This window comes from Acanthochromis polyacanthus, chromosome 7 (assembly GCF_021347895.1).
Source record: "Acanthochromis polyacanthus isolate Apoly-LR-REF ecotype Palm Island chromosome 7, KAUST_Apoly_ChrSc, whole genome shotgun sequence".
NCBI lineage: Eukaryota > Metazoa > Chordata > Actinopteri > Pomacentridae > Acanthochromis > Acanthochromis polyacanthus.
In genome coordinates this window covers 42,983,041-43,002,698 of record NC_067119.1, presented here as the reverse complement: position 1 = coordinate 43,002,698, position 19,658 = coordinate 42,983,041, and the positions used below count along the sequence as shown (strand labels likewise).

Here is a 19,658-nt window from a genome sequence, read left to right as displayed (position 1 = left end):
CTGTCATGTGAGTTGACACCCACCATTTCACACCATAGAAAAAGACCTGCGAAGTACATTTACATACGTTGAGCATGGCGAAACGCAGATACAACGAAAGCATGAAGCCTTCAAAACTGAAGCGGCATTTGGAAACAAAACACCACTCTCTCAAAGATAAACCTGTTGAGTACTTCAGAAGACGACTTCAAACCCTGAGGACATCACAAAAAGTGTCTTACTTCTTCGTGCTCGAAGCAAGAACAGGCACTGCGTGCGTCTTACCAGGTGGCACATCATATTGTCAAGTTAAAAAAGCCCCACACCATTGCAGAGGACCTCATCCTACCTGCAGCTATGGACATGGTCAGAGAGGTTTTGGATCAATTTGCAGCTGATAAACTTAAAACTACAGTGGTATGAAAAAGTATCTGAACCTTTTGGAATTTCTCACATTTCTGCATAAAATCACCATCAAATGTGATCTGATCTTTGTCAAAATCACACAGATGAAAAAACAGTGTCTGCTTTAACTAAAACCACCCAAACATTTATAGGTTTTTCATATTTTAATGAGGATAGCATGCAAACAATGACAGAAGGGGGAGGAATAAGTAACTGAACCCTCTGCCTAAGGAGACTTAAAGAGCTATTGAAACCAATTGCTACCAATTTAAGTCAGGTGTGTGCCCAATCACTGATGAGTGGCTTAAAGCTGCCCTGCCCACTATAAAACACACACCTGGTAAGAATTGTCTTGATGAGAAGCATTGTCTGATGTGCACCATGGCTCGCTCAAAAGAGCTGTCTGAAGACCTGTGATCAAGAATTGTTGATTTGTATAAAGCTGGGAAAGGATACAAAACCATCTCTAAAAGTCTGGATGTTCATCAATCGACAGTCAGAGAAGTTGCCTACAAATGGAGAGAGTTTGGCACTGTTGCTTCTCTCCCAAGGAGTGGCCGTCCACCAAAGATGACGCCAAGAGTTCAGCGCAGAATACTCAGAGAGGTAAAAAAGAACCCTAGAGTGTCTGCTAAAGACTTACAGAAATCACTGGCACAGTCCAGTATCTCTGTGCAACCATCGACTATATGTAAAACAATGGCCAAGAATGGTGTTCATGGGAGGACTCCACGGAGGAAGACACTGCTGTCTAAAAAAACATTGTTGCTTGTTTAATGTTCGCAAAAAGGCACTTGGGCACTCCACAGAAGTTTTGGCAAAATATGTTGTGGACTGATGAAACCAAAGTTGAATTGTTTGGGAGAAACACACAACGTCATGTGTGGAGGAAAAATGGAACAGCTCACCAACATCAACACCTCATCCCCACCGTGAAGCATGGTGGAGGTGCATCATGGTTTGGGGCTGTTTTGCTGCCTCAGGGCCTGGACAACCTGCAATCATTAATGGAAAAATCAATTCAAAAGTTTATCAGGATGTTTTGCAGGAAAATCTGAGGCCGTCTGTCAGACAGTTGAAGCTAAAAAGAAGATGGATGCTGCAACAAGACAATGATCCAAAACACAGAAGAAAATCGACTTTAGAATGGTTTCAGAAGAACAAAATACACGTTCTGGAGTGGCCAAGTCAAAGTCCAGACTTGAACCCCATTGAGATGCTGTGGCATGACCTCAAGACAGCGATTCATGCCAGACATCCCATTAATCTGACTGAACTACAGCAGTTTTGTAAAGAAGAATGGGCCAAGATTAGTCCTGATCGATGTGCCAGACTGATCTGCAGCTACAGGAAGCGTCTGGTTGAAGTTATTGCTGCCAAAGGGGGGGCCACAAAATATTAAATGTGATGGTTCAGTTACTTATTCCTCCCCCTTCTGTCATTGTTTGCATGCTATCCTCATTAAAATATGAAAAACCTATAAATGTTTGGGTGGTTTTAGTTAAAGCAGACACTGTTTTTTCATCTGTGTGATTTTGACAAAGATCAGATCACATTTGATGGTGATTTTATGCAGAAATGTGAGAAATTCCAAAAGGTCAGATACTTTTTCATACCACTGTAAGTAGGCGAATTGAAGACATGTCGGAGGATGTCAAACAACAGACACAGCTCCCATTAAGGCAAGTGGTCATTGTGCTTTACAAATGGATGAATCTACTGACATCACAAACAAAGCAGTTTTACTTGTTTCGGTGAGACGTGTGGGACGGGGACTTACATGAACAATTTCTCTGCGTAAGAGAGCTCCTTACTACTACGACTGCAGAAGACGTTTTCGGCTCCATGGACTTGTATTTGAGTTCAGTGGGCCTAAGCAAGGTCATGTGCATCGGTATCACAACTGATGGAGCCTCCATGACAGGAAAAAACTCGGGGGTCGTGAGGAGAATGCTTGAAAAGCTCCAAATGCAACATGGAAGCATTGTGTTTTGCATCAGGAGGCGCTAGCAGCAAAGGATATGGTACCCATGCTTCACGGAACATTAAATGATGTCATCCAAGTGGTAAATTACATTAAACGGAGTGCAAAGAACACCCATGTTTTCAAAAACTGTGCCAAGATCTTGGTAGTGAGCATGTGCAAGTGTTGTTTCATGCCGAGGTGCACTGGCTTTCGAGGGGAAAGATATTGATTTGCAGCCTTTCTTGCTCAGAACAATTCGCCTCTTGCAGACCTGTTCAGTGACAGTGTGTCACTGAACAGGTCCTGAACCCTCTTCTTTCTGACCATTTTATGATAACATTTCAATTTAAAGTAAAGGATTGTTTAGCAGCTGAGAACAAATATCATTACAGTAGGTGTTTGTCTGACAATTCAGTATCTAAATTTAAGGAAATAATACCCTCACTGTTTACTTCAGCAACATTTACTGATAAATCAGAAGGCAATTATTATTATTTTACCCCCACAGAAGTGGATTATTATGTTAATAATGCTTCAGCCTCACTGCGTACAACTCTTGATAGTGTTGCACCTGTAAAAAAGAAAGTTCTATCTCAGAGAAGACTTGCTCCTTGGTATAATTCCAGCTGGGGACTTTAAAGCTGGAAAGAAAGTGGTATTCCACTAATTCAGAGGAAGTGTATGTGGCTTGGAAAAATAGTCTAGTAATCTATAAAAAAGCTCTTCGTAATGCCAGGACAACTTATTATTCATCTTTAATAGATGAGAACAAGAACAACCCTAGGTTTCTCTTTAGCACTGTAGCCAGGCTGACAAAGAGTCAGAGCTCTGTTGAACCTTGTATTCCTTTAGCTTTAACCAGTAACGACTTCATGAGCTTCTTTACACATAAAATAGTTCTGATTAGAGATAAAATTAATCTGGCCCTTCCTACAAATGTCACAGATGCTTTTGAATTGGCTGTTAGACCTGATGAATCTTTAGAATTCTTCACTCCTATATGTCTCTCTGAACTAATTTCAACAGTTTTCTACATCCAAACCATCAACATGTCTTTTAGATCCTATCCCAACTAGACTCTTCAAGGAGATTTTACCTTTAATTAATTCTTCAATGTTAGATCTGATGAATCTCTCTCTAGTAACAGGCTATGTACCACAGGCTTTTAAGGTTGCTGTCATCAAACCTTTGCTTAAAAAGCCCACTTTAGATCCAGATGTGTTAGCTAACTATAGACCGATATCCAACCTACCATTTCTCTCTAAAATTCTGGAAAGAACAGTTGCAAATCAATGATGTGAACACTTACAAAGGAATAATTTGTTTGAAATGTTTCAGTCAGGCTTCAGAGTGCATCATAGCACAGAAACAGCTCTGGTGAAAGTTACTAATGACCTTCTCATAGCATCAGATAATGGACTAGTCTCTATACTTGTTCTGTTAGATCTTAGTGCAGCGTTTGACACAATCGACCACAACATTTTATTACAGCGTCTAGAACATTCAATTGGCATTAAAGGGACAGCACTGGACTGGTTTAAATCCTACTTATCAGATAGGTTCCAGTTTGTGCATGTCAACAATAACTCTTCTGAGCATACTAAAGTTAATCATGGAGTTCCTCAGGGTTCTGTCTTAGGACCGATACTTTTCACATTATACATGCTTCCTTTAGCCAATATTATTAGGAAGCATTGTATTAACTTCCATTGTTATGCAGATGACACACAATTGTATTTATCTATGAAGCCAGATGAAACTGATCAGTTAGCTAGACTGCAAGATTGTCTTAAGGACATTAAAACCTGGATGACTTTTAACTTCCTACTGCTAAATTCAGACAAAACTGAAGTCATTGTATTTGGCCCCAAACATCTTAGAAACTCGCTTTCAAAGCAAATAGTTACTCTGGATGGCATCACATTGGCCTCCAGTACTACTGTGAGGAATCTTGGAGTTATTTTTGACCAGGACATGTCCTTTAACTCACACATAAAGCAAGTCTGTAGGACTTCCTTTTTTCACCTGCGTAATATTGTAAAAATCAGGAACATTCTGTCTCAGAGTGATGCAGAAAAATTAGTTCATGCTTTTGTTACTTCCAGGCTTGACTATTGCAATTCCTTATTATCGGGTTGTCCAAATAGTTCTCTCAAACATCTACAGTTGATCCAAAACGCTGCTGCGAGAGTACTGACAGGAGTTAGCAAAAGAGATCATATTTCCCCTATACTTGCTTCTCTTCACTGGCTTCCTGTTAAATCCAGAATAGAATTTAAAATCCTTCTTCTGACATATAAAGCTCTTAATAACCAATCTCCATCATATCTTAAAGATCTGATAGTACCTTATTATCCAAGTAGAACTCTTTGCTCTCAAACTGCAGGCTTACTTGTTGTTCCTAGAATTTCTAAAAGTAGAATGGGAGGCAGAGCCTTCAGTTATCAGCTCCTCTCCTGTGGAACCTGCTCCCAGTTTGGGTTCGGGAGGCAGACACCCTCTCTATTTTTAAGACCAGGCTTAAAACGTTCCTTTTTGACAAATCTTATAGTTGGGGCTGACTGGGTGACCCACAGGGGTTCGGCTTGTGTCTTCATTGCACAGCTGACCCCCTCTTGGACGTCCCTTCGTTCTGCCTCTAGTCATGCTGCTATAGGCCTATAGGCTGCTGGGGGACTTTTCTTGACGCACTGAGCCCTTCTCTATCTACCTTTACATTTAATATGTATACCGTTATTGCAGTACATTCACTCTGTTTCCCCCTGTGCTATTTCTCCGAGTGTCCCTGGTCCCAGAGCTGGATGCTTCAGATCTGCGGTCGATGTTCCACCAGCTGGTCCAGTCTCCACCATGTCCACTGTGGGATGCTGCTGCTGACCTTCCTCCAGCCCTCTGCTTCCAACTCCCTTTTTCCACCAGTTAACTCTGCATTGCCTTCACTATACTGTTATGCTAACTTACATACTGTTTGAATTTTACTGCTAGCTATATATGGAGTATGTTTAATGTCAGAGCCGTACATCATCAGAGTAAACTATGAGTCAGTTTTCAATGTTAGCTTATACTTTGTCTGTGTCACATATCCTGTCATGCATGTATCCAAATGTGTGTTGTGTTTTCCTTGCTTTCCCACCCCTCCCTCTTCTCCCATCCCTCCCCCTTGCCCTCTTCTGTCCTTCTCAACCCGCCCGGCCAGCAGGCAGATGGGTCCCCCCTATATAGAGCCGGGTTCTACTCGAGGTTTCTTCCCTGTTAAAAGGGTGTTTTCTTGCCACTGTCGCCTTTGGGCTTGCTCTGGGGGTCAGGCATTTGGGTTCTGTAAAGCGTCTTGAGACGAGTTGACTGTAATTGACGCTATATAAATAAAATTGAATTGAATTGAATTGAATTGAATTGAATTGAATTGTGTGGCTCCCACACGTTGCTTATCTTGCTGATGTGTTTGAACAGTTAAATGCATTAAATGTGTCTGTGCAGGGGAGATTGCACAACATTTTCGAACAATATGACAAATTCAAAGCTTTCAAAAAAAAGATCTCCTTATGGGTTTTCTAAAAACCGGCTTGACATGTTCCCCAATGCCTGTCATGAGGGACAGCAACTGGACACGGGAGGAAAAAATGTAATGAGCAAAACGATCACAGTCTGAATAAACTTCTGGAGCGGTTTATTCATTACTTTCCCGAGAAACGGAGGGATGATTGGTTACGCGACCCCTTTGGAATTGACTTGGAAAGCATCACGTTGCCAAGCAACGCAGAGAGTCAGCTGGTGGAGCTGTCATGTGACCGCACACTGAAAAAGAAATTCTTAGCCTCTCCCATTTCTGGTGCATCATTGTGATGAGCGAGTATCCTTCCCTTGCCACTCGAGCAGTAAAGATCCTCTTGCCATTCAGCACTACTTATCTCTGTGAGTGTGGCTTCTCAGCTCTGGTTCAGCTGAAGACAAAGCACAGAAACAGACTGGACATTAACCATGACCTCAGAGTTGCTTTGTTCACTAGAACTCCAGACTTTGAGACTCTTGTCTGGAGCAAATAACATGCCCAGTTCTCCCATTAATTCCTCCAAACTCAGGTCTGTGACATCAGTGTTACACCTAAGGTGGAAATACGTGCTGCTTAATTTTCTTCAAAGCATAATGATTTTCAATATTTACCTATTGATACGCTAATCAGAAGAAAAGTTCATTTTGTGTATTTGAATCATTTTGAATTGCACTTTTTGTTTAATTTATTTTCAGTTTGTGGATAAAAATTGCTACTGAGGAAACAGATTTTTTTCCCCATAGTGCAGTGTTGATTGTGTCGGTTCAGAGAGTGAGGATTCTCTGTTAAAAATGATTGTTACTGAAATGTTCTGATTGCTGTCAGCCTTATGATTAATACTTGAAGAAGTGACTGGATAGTTTTGAAAGGAAATTGTTTTATATTCAGTTGAAACTATATAATTAGGCCCAAGCCCCTGGCCAGCCCAGGGCGAAGGGCCTATTGTTTATGCAACACAGACAATGACAAGTCGAGCGCGCACCTTTATTTTGATTCTGAAGGGGGCGCTGTAACGCCGATTGTCAAAATTTCACTGTCAATGTGTCCAGGTAGGAAGGGTCAATAAGTGTTTAAAATTTGGTTCGGATTGGAGTCGTTATGTATGAATGGCAGCCATTTATCACGCACAAAAAATGGCAAAATTTTACATCAAATTTGCGGCGTTGCCACGGGGAAACCGAGAAATGAAATTTTACGATTTGGATAACTTTTAATTGTCTACTTGTGTAGATGGTGTCCACCAAATTTCAGCTCATTTGGAGAAGCACGCGATCAAAACGAACATTTTGTACGACGTCCTGGAAAACGGTGAGTCACATTTTTGAATTTTTAATCCCAAATAGCTGCCTTCCTGTTTGTCTGAGGGCAGGGTCATAATAATATTTTTTGTTTGTCCCGACAAGACACATGTGTGTGCCAAATATGGTGGCTGTACGACAAAGTTGATGTCGGACACCCTCCCATTGACGCAATGCATTTTGATTTTTGCAGGTGGCGCTGTAGAGCCAATTTTTAAGTCCCAATTTTGAAACACATATTTAAAAAACATTTTCGCCGGAACTGAATTTTGTGCAAAATTTAGTGAGTTTTTGAGCATGTTTAGGGGGTCAAATTCCAGTTTAAAGAGCAGAATAAAGAAGAAGAAGAAAAGGGAAGAGGATTAAATAATAATATTTTTTGCAAAAACAATACGCGATTTTTTTTTCGCCTGTATTTCGCCCACATATTATATATTTTCGGAAAGGTCTCGACAAGCCCGACGCGTCTGTGAGGTGTTTGAGAGTGTGAATGTCTGTGGTCGAGCGCTACGCCCTCGACAAGTCATTTTTGTGTGTGAGAGTGTGTGTGTGTTTTTCTGTTTGAGCATGTGTGTGTGTGAGTGCATGTCGGTGTGTGTGTGTGTGTGGACATGTCGACCCTCGTCCGTGATCGAGCGCTGCATGCTCGACTTGTCATTTTTGTGTGTTTAAGTGTGTGAATGTTCATGGTCGAGTGCTGCGTGCTCGACGAGTCGTTGTCTGTGTTGCATAAACAATAGGCCCTTCGCCCTGGGCTGCCAGGGGCTCGGGCCTAAAAAAGGAAAAACACAAACAGCTGTCTGAAGTTCTTAACTTAGAGCTTACAAGTGGTGGACTGTATGTAGCATGTGTGACAGATCAGTTAGTTTTTTCTCTGTCTACGCCAAGACAGATGTACTGATGCGTTTGACGATCATTTTAAGTAGGGTACTGAAAGGCTACATATTGAGTGGAAAGTTTAGCTGTGATTGTTTGTACTTTTCTTGTGTATAATGGTCATCAGTTGAGTTCAGTTTGAGTTCTTTTTGACACTGCTGCTCAGTGCTTGCACTTTTTCATTTCATGTTTGTGCATGTTAAGTCTGTGATATAAAAAAAAACTGATATTACTGAAGTGAAGCATTTTGGATTTAATTAAAAATGTAGCTAATTGAGCATTAAAGGGAATATTGCCCTCTCTATTATCCCCACTTGAACTCATTTTGGTTTTGCTGGTCATTTTGGTTCATCAATAGTTTTATTTTATGTTGGCATTCTGTGATATTCTATTCTACTATCTCTGGTTCAAACTGCACGACCATTTCATCCACTAAATTTGAGAAGTTGAAAATCTTCCTTGATTTGGATCGCGGCTTGTCATGAATGGTGATGATGGGTCCTGGAGCCAGACCAGTTGAGAATCACTGCTGTAGACCGATATCCAACCTCCCATTTCTCTTTAAAATTCTGGAGAGAACAGTTGCAAAGCAATTCTGAAAACATTTACAAAGGAATAGTTTGTTTGAAGTGTTTCAGTCAGGCTTCAGGATGCATCATAGCACAGAAACAGCTCTGGTTAAAGTTACAAATAACTTTTTCATACCGTCAGATAATGGACTGGTCTCCAGACTTGTTTTGTTGGACCTTAGTGTAGCATTTGACACCACTGACAGCAAACTTTTATTACAGCGACTAGAACATTGTATTGGCATTAAAGGGACAGCACTGGACTGGTTTAAATCCTACTTATCAGACAGATTCCAGTTTGACTCTTCTGAGGATAGTAAGGTTAATCATGGAGTCCCTCAGGGTTCTGTCTTAGGACCAATACTGTTCACATTATACATGCTTCCTTTAGGCAATATTATTAGGAAGCATTGTATTAATTTCCATTTCCTACTACTAAATTCAGACCAGACTGAAGTCATTGTATTTGACCCCAAACATCTTAGAAACTCGCTTTCAAAGCAAATAGTTACTCTGGATGGCATTACATTGGCCTCCAGTTCTACTGTGAGGAACCTTGGAGTTATTTTTGACCAGGACATGTCCTTTAACTCACACATAAAACTAATCTGTAGGACTTCCTTTTTACATCTGAGAAATATTGTAAAAATCAGGAACATCCTGTCTCACAGTGATGCAGAAAAACTAGTTCATGCTTTTGTTACTTCCAGGCTTGACTATTGCAATTCCTTATCAGGATGTCCCAATAGTTCTCTCAAACATCTACAGTTGATCCAAAACACTGCAGCCAGAGTACTGATGGGAGTCAGCAACAGAGATCATATTTCTCCTATTCTGGTTTCTCTTTTTTGGCTTCCTGTAAAAGCTAGAATAGAATTCAAAATCCTTCTTCTGACATATAAAGCTCTTAATAACCGATCTACATCATATCTTAAAGATCTGTTAGTACCTTATTATCCTAGTAGAACTCTTCGCTCTGAAACTGCAGGCTTACTTGTTGTTCCTAGAATCTCTAAAAGTAGAATGGGAGGCAGAGCCTTCAGTTATCAGCTCCTCTCCTGTGGAACCTGCTCCCAGTTTGGGTTCTGGAGGCAGACACCCTCTCTATTTTTAAGACCAGACTTAAAACCTTCCTTTTTGACAGATCTTATAGTTGGGGCTGACTGGGTGACCCTGAGGGGGTCAACTGGAGTCTTCCTCTTGGACGTCCCTCAGTTCTGCTGCTATAGGACTATAGGCTGCTGGGGGACCTCTCTGGATGCACTGAGCCCTTCTCTATCTACCTTTACATTTAATATATATACTGTTATTGCATTACACTAACTCTGTTTCTCCCTGTGTCCTTTCTCCGAGTGTCCCTGGTCCCAGAGCTGGATGCTTCAGATCTGTGGTTGCTGTCCCACCAGCTGGTCCAGTCTCCATCATGTCCACTGTGGGATGCTGCTGCTGACCTTCCTCCAGCCCTCTGCTTCCAGCTGCTCATTTCCACCAGTCTAACCCTAACCCTAACCCTTTTCCACCAGTCTGCTCTGCATCATCCTCACTATACTTGATATGCTCTTCTACATACTGTTTGAATTTTACTACCAGATATACACACGTGGACAAAATTGTTGGTACCCCTCAGTTAAAGAAGGAAAAACCCACAATTCTCACTGAAATCACTTGAAACTCACAAAAGTAACAATAAATAAAAATTTATTGAAAATTAAATAATCAAAATCAGCCATCACTTTTGAATTGTTGATTAACATAATTATTTAAAAAAACAAACTAATGAAATAGGGCTGGACAAAAATGATGGTACCCATAACTTAATATTTTGTTGCACAACCTTTTGAGGCAATCACTGCAATTAAACGATTTCTGTATTTGTCAATGAGCGTTCTGCAGCTGTCAACAGGTATTTTGGCCCACTCCTCATGAGCAAACAGCTCCAGTTGTCTCAGGTTTGATGGGTGTCTTCTCCAAATGGCATGTTTCAGCTCCTTCCACATATGTTCAATGGGATTCAGATCTGGGCTCATAGAAGGCCACTTTAGAATAGTCCAACGCTTTTCTCTCAGCCATTCTTGGGTGTTTTTGGCTGTGTGTTTTGGATCGTTGTCCTGTTGGAAGACCCATGACCTGCGACTGAGACCAAGCTTTCTGACACTAGGCAGCACATTTCTCTCCAGAATGCCTTGATAGTCTTCAGATTTCATCGTACCTTGCACACTTTCAAGACACCCTGTGCCAGATGCAGCAAAGCAGCCCCAAAACATTACTGAGCCTCCTCCATGTTTCACCGTAGGGACAGTGTTCTTTTCTTCGTATGCTTGGTTTTTGAGTCTATGAACATAGAGTTGATGTGCCTTACCAAAAGCTCCAGTTTGGTCTCATCTGTCCAAAGGACATTCTCCCAGAAGCTTTGTGGCTTGTCAACATGCATTTTTGCAAATTCCAGTCTGGCTTTTTTATGAGTTTTTTTCAGCAGTGGTGTCCTCCTTGGTCGTCTCCCATGAAGTCCACTTTGGCTCAAACAACGACGAATGGTGCGATCTGACACTGATGTACCTTGGCCTTGGAGTTCACCTTTAATTTCTTTGGAGGTTGCTCTGGGCTCTTTGGATACAATTCCAACGATCCGTCTCTTCAATTTGTCATCAATTTTCCTCTTGCGGCCACGTCCAGGGAGGTTGGCTACTGTCCCGTGGGTCTTGAACTTCTGAATAATATGAGCCACTGTTGTCACAGGAACTTCAAAGCTGTTTAGAGATGGTCTTATAGCCTTTACCTTTAAGATGTTTGTCTATAATTTTTTTTCGGATGTCCTGGGACAATTCTCTCCTTCGCTTTCTGTTGTCCATGTTCAGTGTGGTACACACCTTTTCACCAAACAGCAGGGTGACTACTTGTCTCCCTTTAAATAGGCAGACTGACTGATTATGAGTTTGGAAACACCTGTGATGTCAATTAAATGACACACCTGAGTTAATCATGTCACTCTGGTCAAATAGTTTTCAACCTTTTATAGAGGTACCATCATTTTTGTCCAGGCCTGTTTCATTAGTTTGTTTTTTTAAATAATTATGTTAATCAACAATTCAAAAGTAATGGCTGTTTTTGATTATTTAATTTTCAATAATTTTTTATTTATTGTTACTTTTGTGAGTTTCAAGTGATTTCAGTGAGAATTGTGGGTTTTTCCTTCTTTAACTGAGGGGTACCAACAATTTTGTCCACGTGTGTATATGTAGTAGATTTAATACCAGAGCTGTACACCAGAACAGTAAGCTATGAATCAGTTTACATGTTAGCTTCTATTTTGTATCATCTGTCTGATCATACATGTATCCAACTGTGTGTTCTATGTTCCTTGTTCCCCACTCCTCTCTTCTCCCATTCTTCTGTCTCTCTACTTCTCAACCCTCCTTCCAACAGGAGATGTTTCTCCCACATAAAGATCCAGGTTCCTGCTTCAGGTTTCTTCCTGTTAAAGGGTGTTTGTCTTGACACTATCTCCTTTAGGCTGCTCTGGGGGTTCACATGGGTTCTGGAAACTATCTTGAGAAAATTTGACTGTAATTAGCACTATATAAATAAAACTGAATTGAATTGAAAACATATCATCCATCCATCCATCCATCCATCATCCATCGATCATCCGTCATCCATTCGTCATCCATCCGTCATCCATCCATCCATCCATCCATCATCAGGGTCATGGGGGGTGGAGTCTATTCCAGCTGACTAAGGGTGAAGACAGAGTTCACCTGGACAGGTAACAGTCTATCACAGGGCTACATATAGAGACAAACAATCACACTCACATTCACACCTACAGACAGTTTAGAATCACCAGTTAACCTCAGCATGTTTGAGAACCTGGAGAAAAGCCACACATGTACAGGAGAACATGGAGATTCCATGCAGGAAGATCCAGGAAGGAAGGGACACGAACCGAGGATCTTCTAGCTGTGAGGTGACAGAGCTAACCACTGAACCCACTGTACAAATTACAGTTTTTTCACTATCCCTTCTATATTTACAAATGCATTATTTGGACATTGATTCTCATCTTCTCACTGAAAGGATGTTGCTCCAAATGAGGGCCTCAAACACTTAGACTGTGTCAAACTGCAGTTATCCTATGGACATGTAGGAGCTCTTCCACATTCATTTAGCACTTTTCTACCTGAGAGGTACTCAGAGTTTTACAAAGTGTTTCTCATTCACCCATTCACACACATGCATAGAAAACAGAGCTGCCATGCCAGGTACTGCTGCTATCAGGAGCAACTTCAGATTCAGTGTTTTTATCCAAGGACCCTTTGACATGTGGAGGAGCGAGGGATTGAACTGCCAGCTTTTTAATTAGACAACATCCTGCTCTACTAACTGAGCCGTAGTTGGCCAAAAAAAAGAGCGCTGTAAGGTTGTAAAGTTGGATGGTGGTGGTAAGACGGTTGGACCATTCATTTCCCCTTTAGTTGTTGTTTTATCTATGACTTCTGTCTATCACACTGCTTGTTGTGAACTATTTCATCAAGTTTTCGAAAACCTGATCATAATTTGGGTTAAAATGCACTTTTCAGCACATTAACCAAGTTTCAAAGCAAACCTTTGGCTGTGATGAGGAGAACATGGTCTCATGGTGTCTATTTCTGGCATTTACAGATTCCTACACAGCTAATGGACTACACTGCACACTGAAAAACGATACGACGCTCAATTATGTGTGTTCAAATGTGCTGCCATATCTGACATATTGTGCACGAGAGGAAGCTCCTCTTTCCCATGTGGAGAAGCCAATCAGGAGGCGTTCCATGAATGCAAACCTGGTTCTGGTCGGGTTGGCATGCTGGGCTGTTCTGGGCTGAAACAAACCACAACTGAATATATGTGAACAGTCCTGAACGCATGCTTTCCTGACATGCCTTCAACATTTGCATGGTGGCGCTGAACCCAGTGCATGGACTACTTTTTGTAACGACTGAAGACTAATCCGGCTGAAGTGTTCTGAGGTGAAGATCAGCACTTTAACCCTTAGATGCATGGCCAACCAATACCTACACTCTTCCATGGGTGGGGTCAAAAATGACCCCAATTGAAATCAATGCATTTTTGCAATAAACTTGAGACATTTCTTTCATATTGGTTAGACATTATATATTTTGTTCAACAAAAGAGTATTTTCAGTTTTGATATGTTCTGTCTTCACTTTTAATTCAAATTTTATCACATAACAATCACTGAAACGGTATCAAAACATGTTTAATCTTCCTCCGTATTTTAAAACAGACAGAGGGACACATAAATTAACATTCAGTAACAATAATCAATAACATTCATAACAATCATAACATTCAATAACATTCATGTTCAGACACAAACATGTCTCTTCTCACTCTTCACAGCTTTCACAGACTATTTTCTTGTGGCTGTGACCATTGCAGACAGGGCTTTTGCATTTCCAACAGAAGTTGGTGGCTAAATGTTAGATTGATGGCTAAATCATTTGTAGCTTTGTAAGTAAATCTACGGGTGTGTGTGTGTGTGTGTGTGCGCACGCGCGCGCACACACACACACACACACACACACACACACACACACACACACACACACACACACACACACACACACACATTCACACTGTTGTTACACTGTTATTACACAGTATGTTAGCTCACAGGATTGTGAGGTAAAAATATTGTTAGCTAACAAACACACACACACACTAACCCATTAGGTAGCCTATTATATGATCATTGATTATTCAGTGGTGTGTGTGTATGAGTCTGTGTGTTTGTGTTAGCTAACAATACTTAGCTATCAATCCTGTTAGCTAAGATACTGTGTAATAACAGTGCAACAACAGTGTATGAGTGTATGTGTATGTGTGTGTGTGTGTGTGTGTGTGTGCGTGTGTGTGTGTGATTGTGTTAGCTAACAATACTGTTTGCTAATAATAATGTTAGCTAACAGTATTGTTAACTAACAGGATTGCTAGCTAACCACAAACTAGGCAAATTTCACAGATATTCACATAAAATTCACATATTCTGTCAATGAAAAATAAGTTCATCAATGGAGATAATACTAATAATGCTGTGCAAAAATGACCTCCTTGGTGGTGGGACTGCTGACATCAGTTGTATGAGGAACAGTAAATGTTTATTTACACTCACAGTTGCCAAGAACCAATGTTAAGTGAAATATCCCATTGGAAATACTTGGGGTCATTTTTGACCCCGCCCATGGAAGAGTGGGGTACTGATACAAAAACTGAATTTTTTTTAAATTAATGAAAAAATGAATAAAAATGCAAATGGCATCATGTCACAAACATGTTTTATGAGGAATACCTGGAATATGAAAATATCAAAACTTTTAATCTTAAAGATATTAAGGAATAACAACCTCTGGGGTCAGTTTTGACCCCACCTATGCATCCTAGGGTTAAAATAACAGATCCCTAACTGAAGGTTTGTGTCTGGTGTGTGCTTTAACTGGTCAGTCGGTGGCAGACAGTGGTCCTTACAGAGAGCTGCTCCCCTTATCCAGAGGTCAGACTGAATCCTTTCCCTTCATTAACTCTTCCCAGCCACACCAGCTGAGCACCTCTTAGCTTCTCAGCCGCACTACTGAGCTCCTTTCCTCCTCGGCTAGAGCTGCATGGCTATTTCTGTCCTGTCGGCTTACTGTGATGCTCCAAGAGTCAAAAACAGAAATACTCCTGAAGTTTTCTGTAGTATAGGCTTGGAAACTGAGGAGGCGAGAGCACAGCACAAACACAACTCACAGGAGGGGGAAAAAGCCATGAAGTCATATTAAACCAGTAAATCTTCCATTAGGTTCGAGTTTCCTGTTTGGGAAACCAGAGGGTTTAATCATCGTCATGTAGCCGGCTTGTTAGAGACGTATTGATCACATCCCTCATTAGTGTTCCTCTCAAGATCAAGTAATTTGTTCAGTTCCTCAGTCAAAATTGAATTTCCTCATTGGTTTCCTGACCTACAGTTCATTTCAGCTCAGAGGGGCCATATTGTCCACAGCTTCAGGGCTTTGCTCTCTGCTTTCTAGGACATCAGTGTGACCCGCCTCATATCGATGCGACACACATTTATCCAGGCTTTACCTGGCCTGCTGAATGATTCAAATAGCAGCCATGAAAATAAAATACAGGGTGACTTTACCAAAAGTATTTGGTGTCACACTACATGTAAAATGCAGTATTTCTTAGACGTTTCAAATGAGTTTGTAAATAATCTTAAAGTCAGGTTTGTATGAAAGACACTGAAAGCTTGTTTTGTTTAGATGCAGAAGAATTTAAATAAAATGTTAGCAAATCCACTGGAACACAACATTAACAGAGTCTTTATGTAAGGTAACTGCAGTAAATCTGTTGACAACAAGTATGCAATCATCCAATACACACAAAGCATCAACGTTCCTTTAAGCTCTGCTTTGGTCTCCTCCTTCTGAGGGAAACATCTGGCTTTGTTGTTGCTAAATGCTCCACACTATGTTAACCACAGCTGACACTTCTAAACCTGTGGGTCGTCAGATGAAAACAATGGGCTAAAAGACACAATGCTGCGTAGAGCTGGGGAACTGAAAGGGATACGGTTCTGTAGGTTCATCTCATCAAGCAACCTGCTGAACGGTAACCTGATCTGCTGTGGAAGCTCAGAGAGATCCAGAGAGGATGAGGAGGAAGACACAGAGAAACATTGGAGACTCAGAGGACTCTGGCTGAGAGGAAGGTTTACTGATATCAGGATTAGTGACACCGACAGAGCTAGCATGAGCTCTGAGGATTCTCCCCGACCTTCAGGTTTATGTTATAGCTGGGAGATGGTCAGATTTAGATTACAGACCAACATGGAGACAACTCTTCTGCTTAATAGACAATATCTAATCTTGACCAGAGCAGAGAGTCCTGGCATATGTTTATCCTACAGCGTCTGATCGTCTGATGAAAGTATGGACGACGTCAGCTAACAGCTGCAAGGAAATACGTTACGAAGGGGGAAGAGTCATTTTTCTTCATAGATCCATTAGTAATATGAAAGTGTTGACTAGTGTAGCTTAAAGAGAAAGAGTAGGACTGGACTGTTTTGCACTGGAAGGACTCACTCACTTTTTACCTCTTTACCTACGGTGTCTTTGAGACTCAAAGCCTCAGTGTAACTCTTCCACCCTGTAGTGATAAAGGACACATCAACCCTCCCTGTGGTCTCGAGAACCAGATGTTTTAAACCCTAAACAGACCCGAGGCTAAGCTGTAGGTTATGACGGTGGAATCAGGTTGGGTGTGTGTGTGTGTGTGTGTGTGTGTGTGTGTGTGTGTGTGTGTGTGTGTGTTCTAGCTTTTGCTACATTGTGGGGACCAAATGTCCCCACAACTGTAGGAAAACTGAAAACTATGTCACTTGTGGGGACCTCATTTCGGGCCCCACAACTTTAAACAGTGTTTTTTTTGGCCATGTTGTTGTTACTGAAAAAGTAAAAATGCAAAAACGTTTTTAGGGTTAGACATTGTTTTGGTCTGGGTTAGGGTTTGGTTAAGGTTAGGGTTTAGATATGAATGGGAGTCAATGGTAAGTCCCCACAATGATAGAAAAACATTGTGTGTGTGTGTGTGTGTGTGTGTGTGTGTGTGTGTGTGTGTGTGTGTGTGTGTGTGTGTGTGTGTGTGTGACAGGACCGAGCAGACATGCGTGACTAAAGCGTGGGGGCTGTTAAATGACATGTCACGTCTCTGATGCCAGCATCCTGGACGGTAGCGGTCAACAGAGGAAATTAATTCCAGGACACGCACCATGTAAGCCTCATCAATCCACACCTACTGCTCACAGCCCACGCAGAAACCAACACAGTTTGGAGCCCTCTTGCTCCAACTAAAACTGCTTCAGGTCAAAGGAGACTCTGAGAATGAATGAATAAATACTACAGAGGGCTGGAGAGGAGAAAGGACAACAGAGTCGAGGCAAAACGCTATATGTTCCAAGTTTAAAGGACGTAATTCTCCCTGAAGTCACTGAACATCAGATCAGTTAGCAGCTGACAAAGGGCTTCGGTTTTCACTTGCCTGTTCCTGTCCAGTGACTGTAACCAACGTCATACAGTGACAAGAAAGAGTTTAACCAATCTGGGAACTTATCCCTGTTTATTCCGATTCACCACTGAATCACAGTCACTTAGTTTGACTTTTTTGGCAAAGATTTACAAAGAATGAGTCACGTAAAAGTCCAAACATATTTCCACAAAGTAATGTTGCTTCATTCAAACATAAAATGTAAAATAAGTGACAGCATTAGAGTGGAGGTCTGGGTTATAATCAGGTGTGAATGTGAGTTTGTCTGGTGTTCTGTCTCGGTGGTAGTCCAGTTAAACTGTTCTGCTGCTTTCAGTTTTTCTATAATTAAAGATCTAGCTGCCTTAATCTGTCCAGGGATGTTAACATAGGACTTCCTAAACTCGATGTGAACCAAAATACAGTTATCAAGTCAGTTCCATGAAGTTACCATTACTTAAATTTACACTTACAGATTCAGAAATTTGACTTTGAAATACACATAATATTAATGAGAAGCAGTTACCAAAACTGGAATGGAAAACCAGTCCAGCTTTAACGGTTGATCTAAATCAGTAAATTACATTTTTATTGTGCAACTACTTTAAGTGATAGTAAAAGGTTGCTTGAATTACATTTGTGAATGTGGCTAAATCTCCAGAGGAAAAAAAAGATTTTTTTAAAAACAGTATTCTTGTGGACTGAACAGATGAAACCAGTGTTCTCCATAGTTCCTCTGTTCTTACTGTTCACTTAGTTATTATATTAGATGCGACTTGCAGGGAATAGTTTTTGTAAATCTCTGGTTTTAGAGCTCATTTTTAGATAGAGAGTGAGTTCCAGCACTGTGAATTTGTTGTGACTATACTGTAATATACTGTAAGTGTGTTGATTCCCAGCTTGAGATGATCTCCTGAAGGCATCACTGCCACCAGTTAGCTACAGTATGAAAGTAGAAAAGGCTCAATTAGAGACTTTTTCTCTGAATCGTACACTGAAACTAAAGGGGAAAAAACACACAGGATGCCTTCAGCAAAATAAGCCCAGCTGAAGTTTGTCACTATAATATTCTCATCATTTATGCATGCACTGAGAAATGCTCTGTATCTGAAGTGCAGATAAAAGCCAAAACAACATGTTTCATCCCAGACGATGACGTGTAGCATTTAGCTGCAGCATCAAGAGTGGAAATGAGCCCTGAGGAGTGGAGAGTGAGCAGTAGCGTGATCCACTTACTTGTTTTGATGCTTTGAGCCCTGCAGATGTGCATGGTATTGTGCCACCGAGTTGAGTGTGACGCTGCAAACTTCACAAGTGTAGCTTCGTTTCAGACCTGGAATCAAACAGAAAAACAAACATTACATGAATAAATCTAAGAAATGAATCCAGTTTGCTTTTCATATTCTTTTAGAGCAAAGTGACATTTTCAAACCATGACACGGTAATATGATTTCACTCTCCTGCACACGCCCAGTGCACGCCCAATCCATCAAAGCCAGACAGCCTCTCTGCAGAAAACCTTTCATTCATACAAAAGCATTCCAGTGCTGCAGCAGGTGAGCATCCTCGAACGTTTTCATGCCATTCACTGATGGAAGTCGTTATGATGAAGAGGAAAACATCAGTTAGAGCTGCATGTACGTCAGAAATCTGAAGGAGATGCATTTCACAGCTGAATCCAAAACACTATGGTTTGACAGAAATCTTTACATATACACTTTGTAATGTACTTGAATATATTTTAGACTTGGACAGACTTTATTAATCCTCAGAGGGAAATTCAGTTGTTACAGCAACTGGAAAACCAACAACAAGACAACACACAATATTAGGGACAGGTGTAAAGAGAAGGTAAAATACAATAAAGTAAGAATATAGAAAATATGATATAGAAAGAAAAAAGTGAATAAATATGCAAGAATATACAACTTGTACAGAAATGTGTCAGAATGA

General features: G+C 40.9%; 1 protein-coding gene across 5 annotated transcripts in view; it reads right to left on the bottom strand.

Annotated features, from left to right (window-relative positions):
• zmat4a (zinc finger, matrin-type 4a) overlaps positions 1-19,658 on the bottom strand; it is a 268,548-nt gene that overhangs the window by 50,681 nt on the left and 198,209 nt on the right. For 4 of the 5 annotated variants that reach the window (XM_051951378.1, XM_051951379.1, XM_051951381.1 and 1 more), the window contains one exon: positions 18,942-19,038. In XM_051951378.1, coding sequence (XP_051807338.1) covers positions 18,942-19,038 — 97 coding nt within the window. Of the gene's footprint in view, positions 1-1,091; positions 1,380-18,941; positions 19,039-19,658 lie in introns of those variants that run through there. The other variant, XM_051951382.1, reaches the window with a different exon arrangement.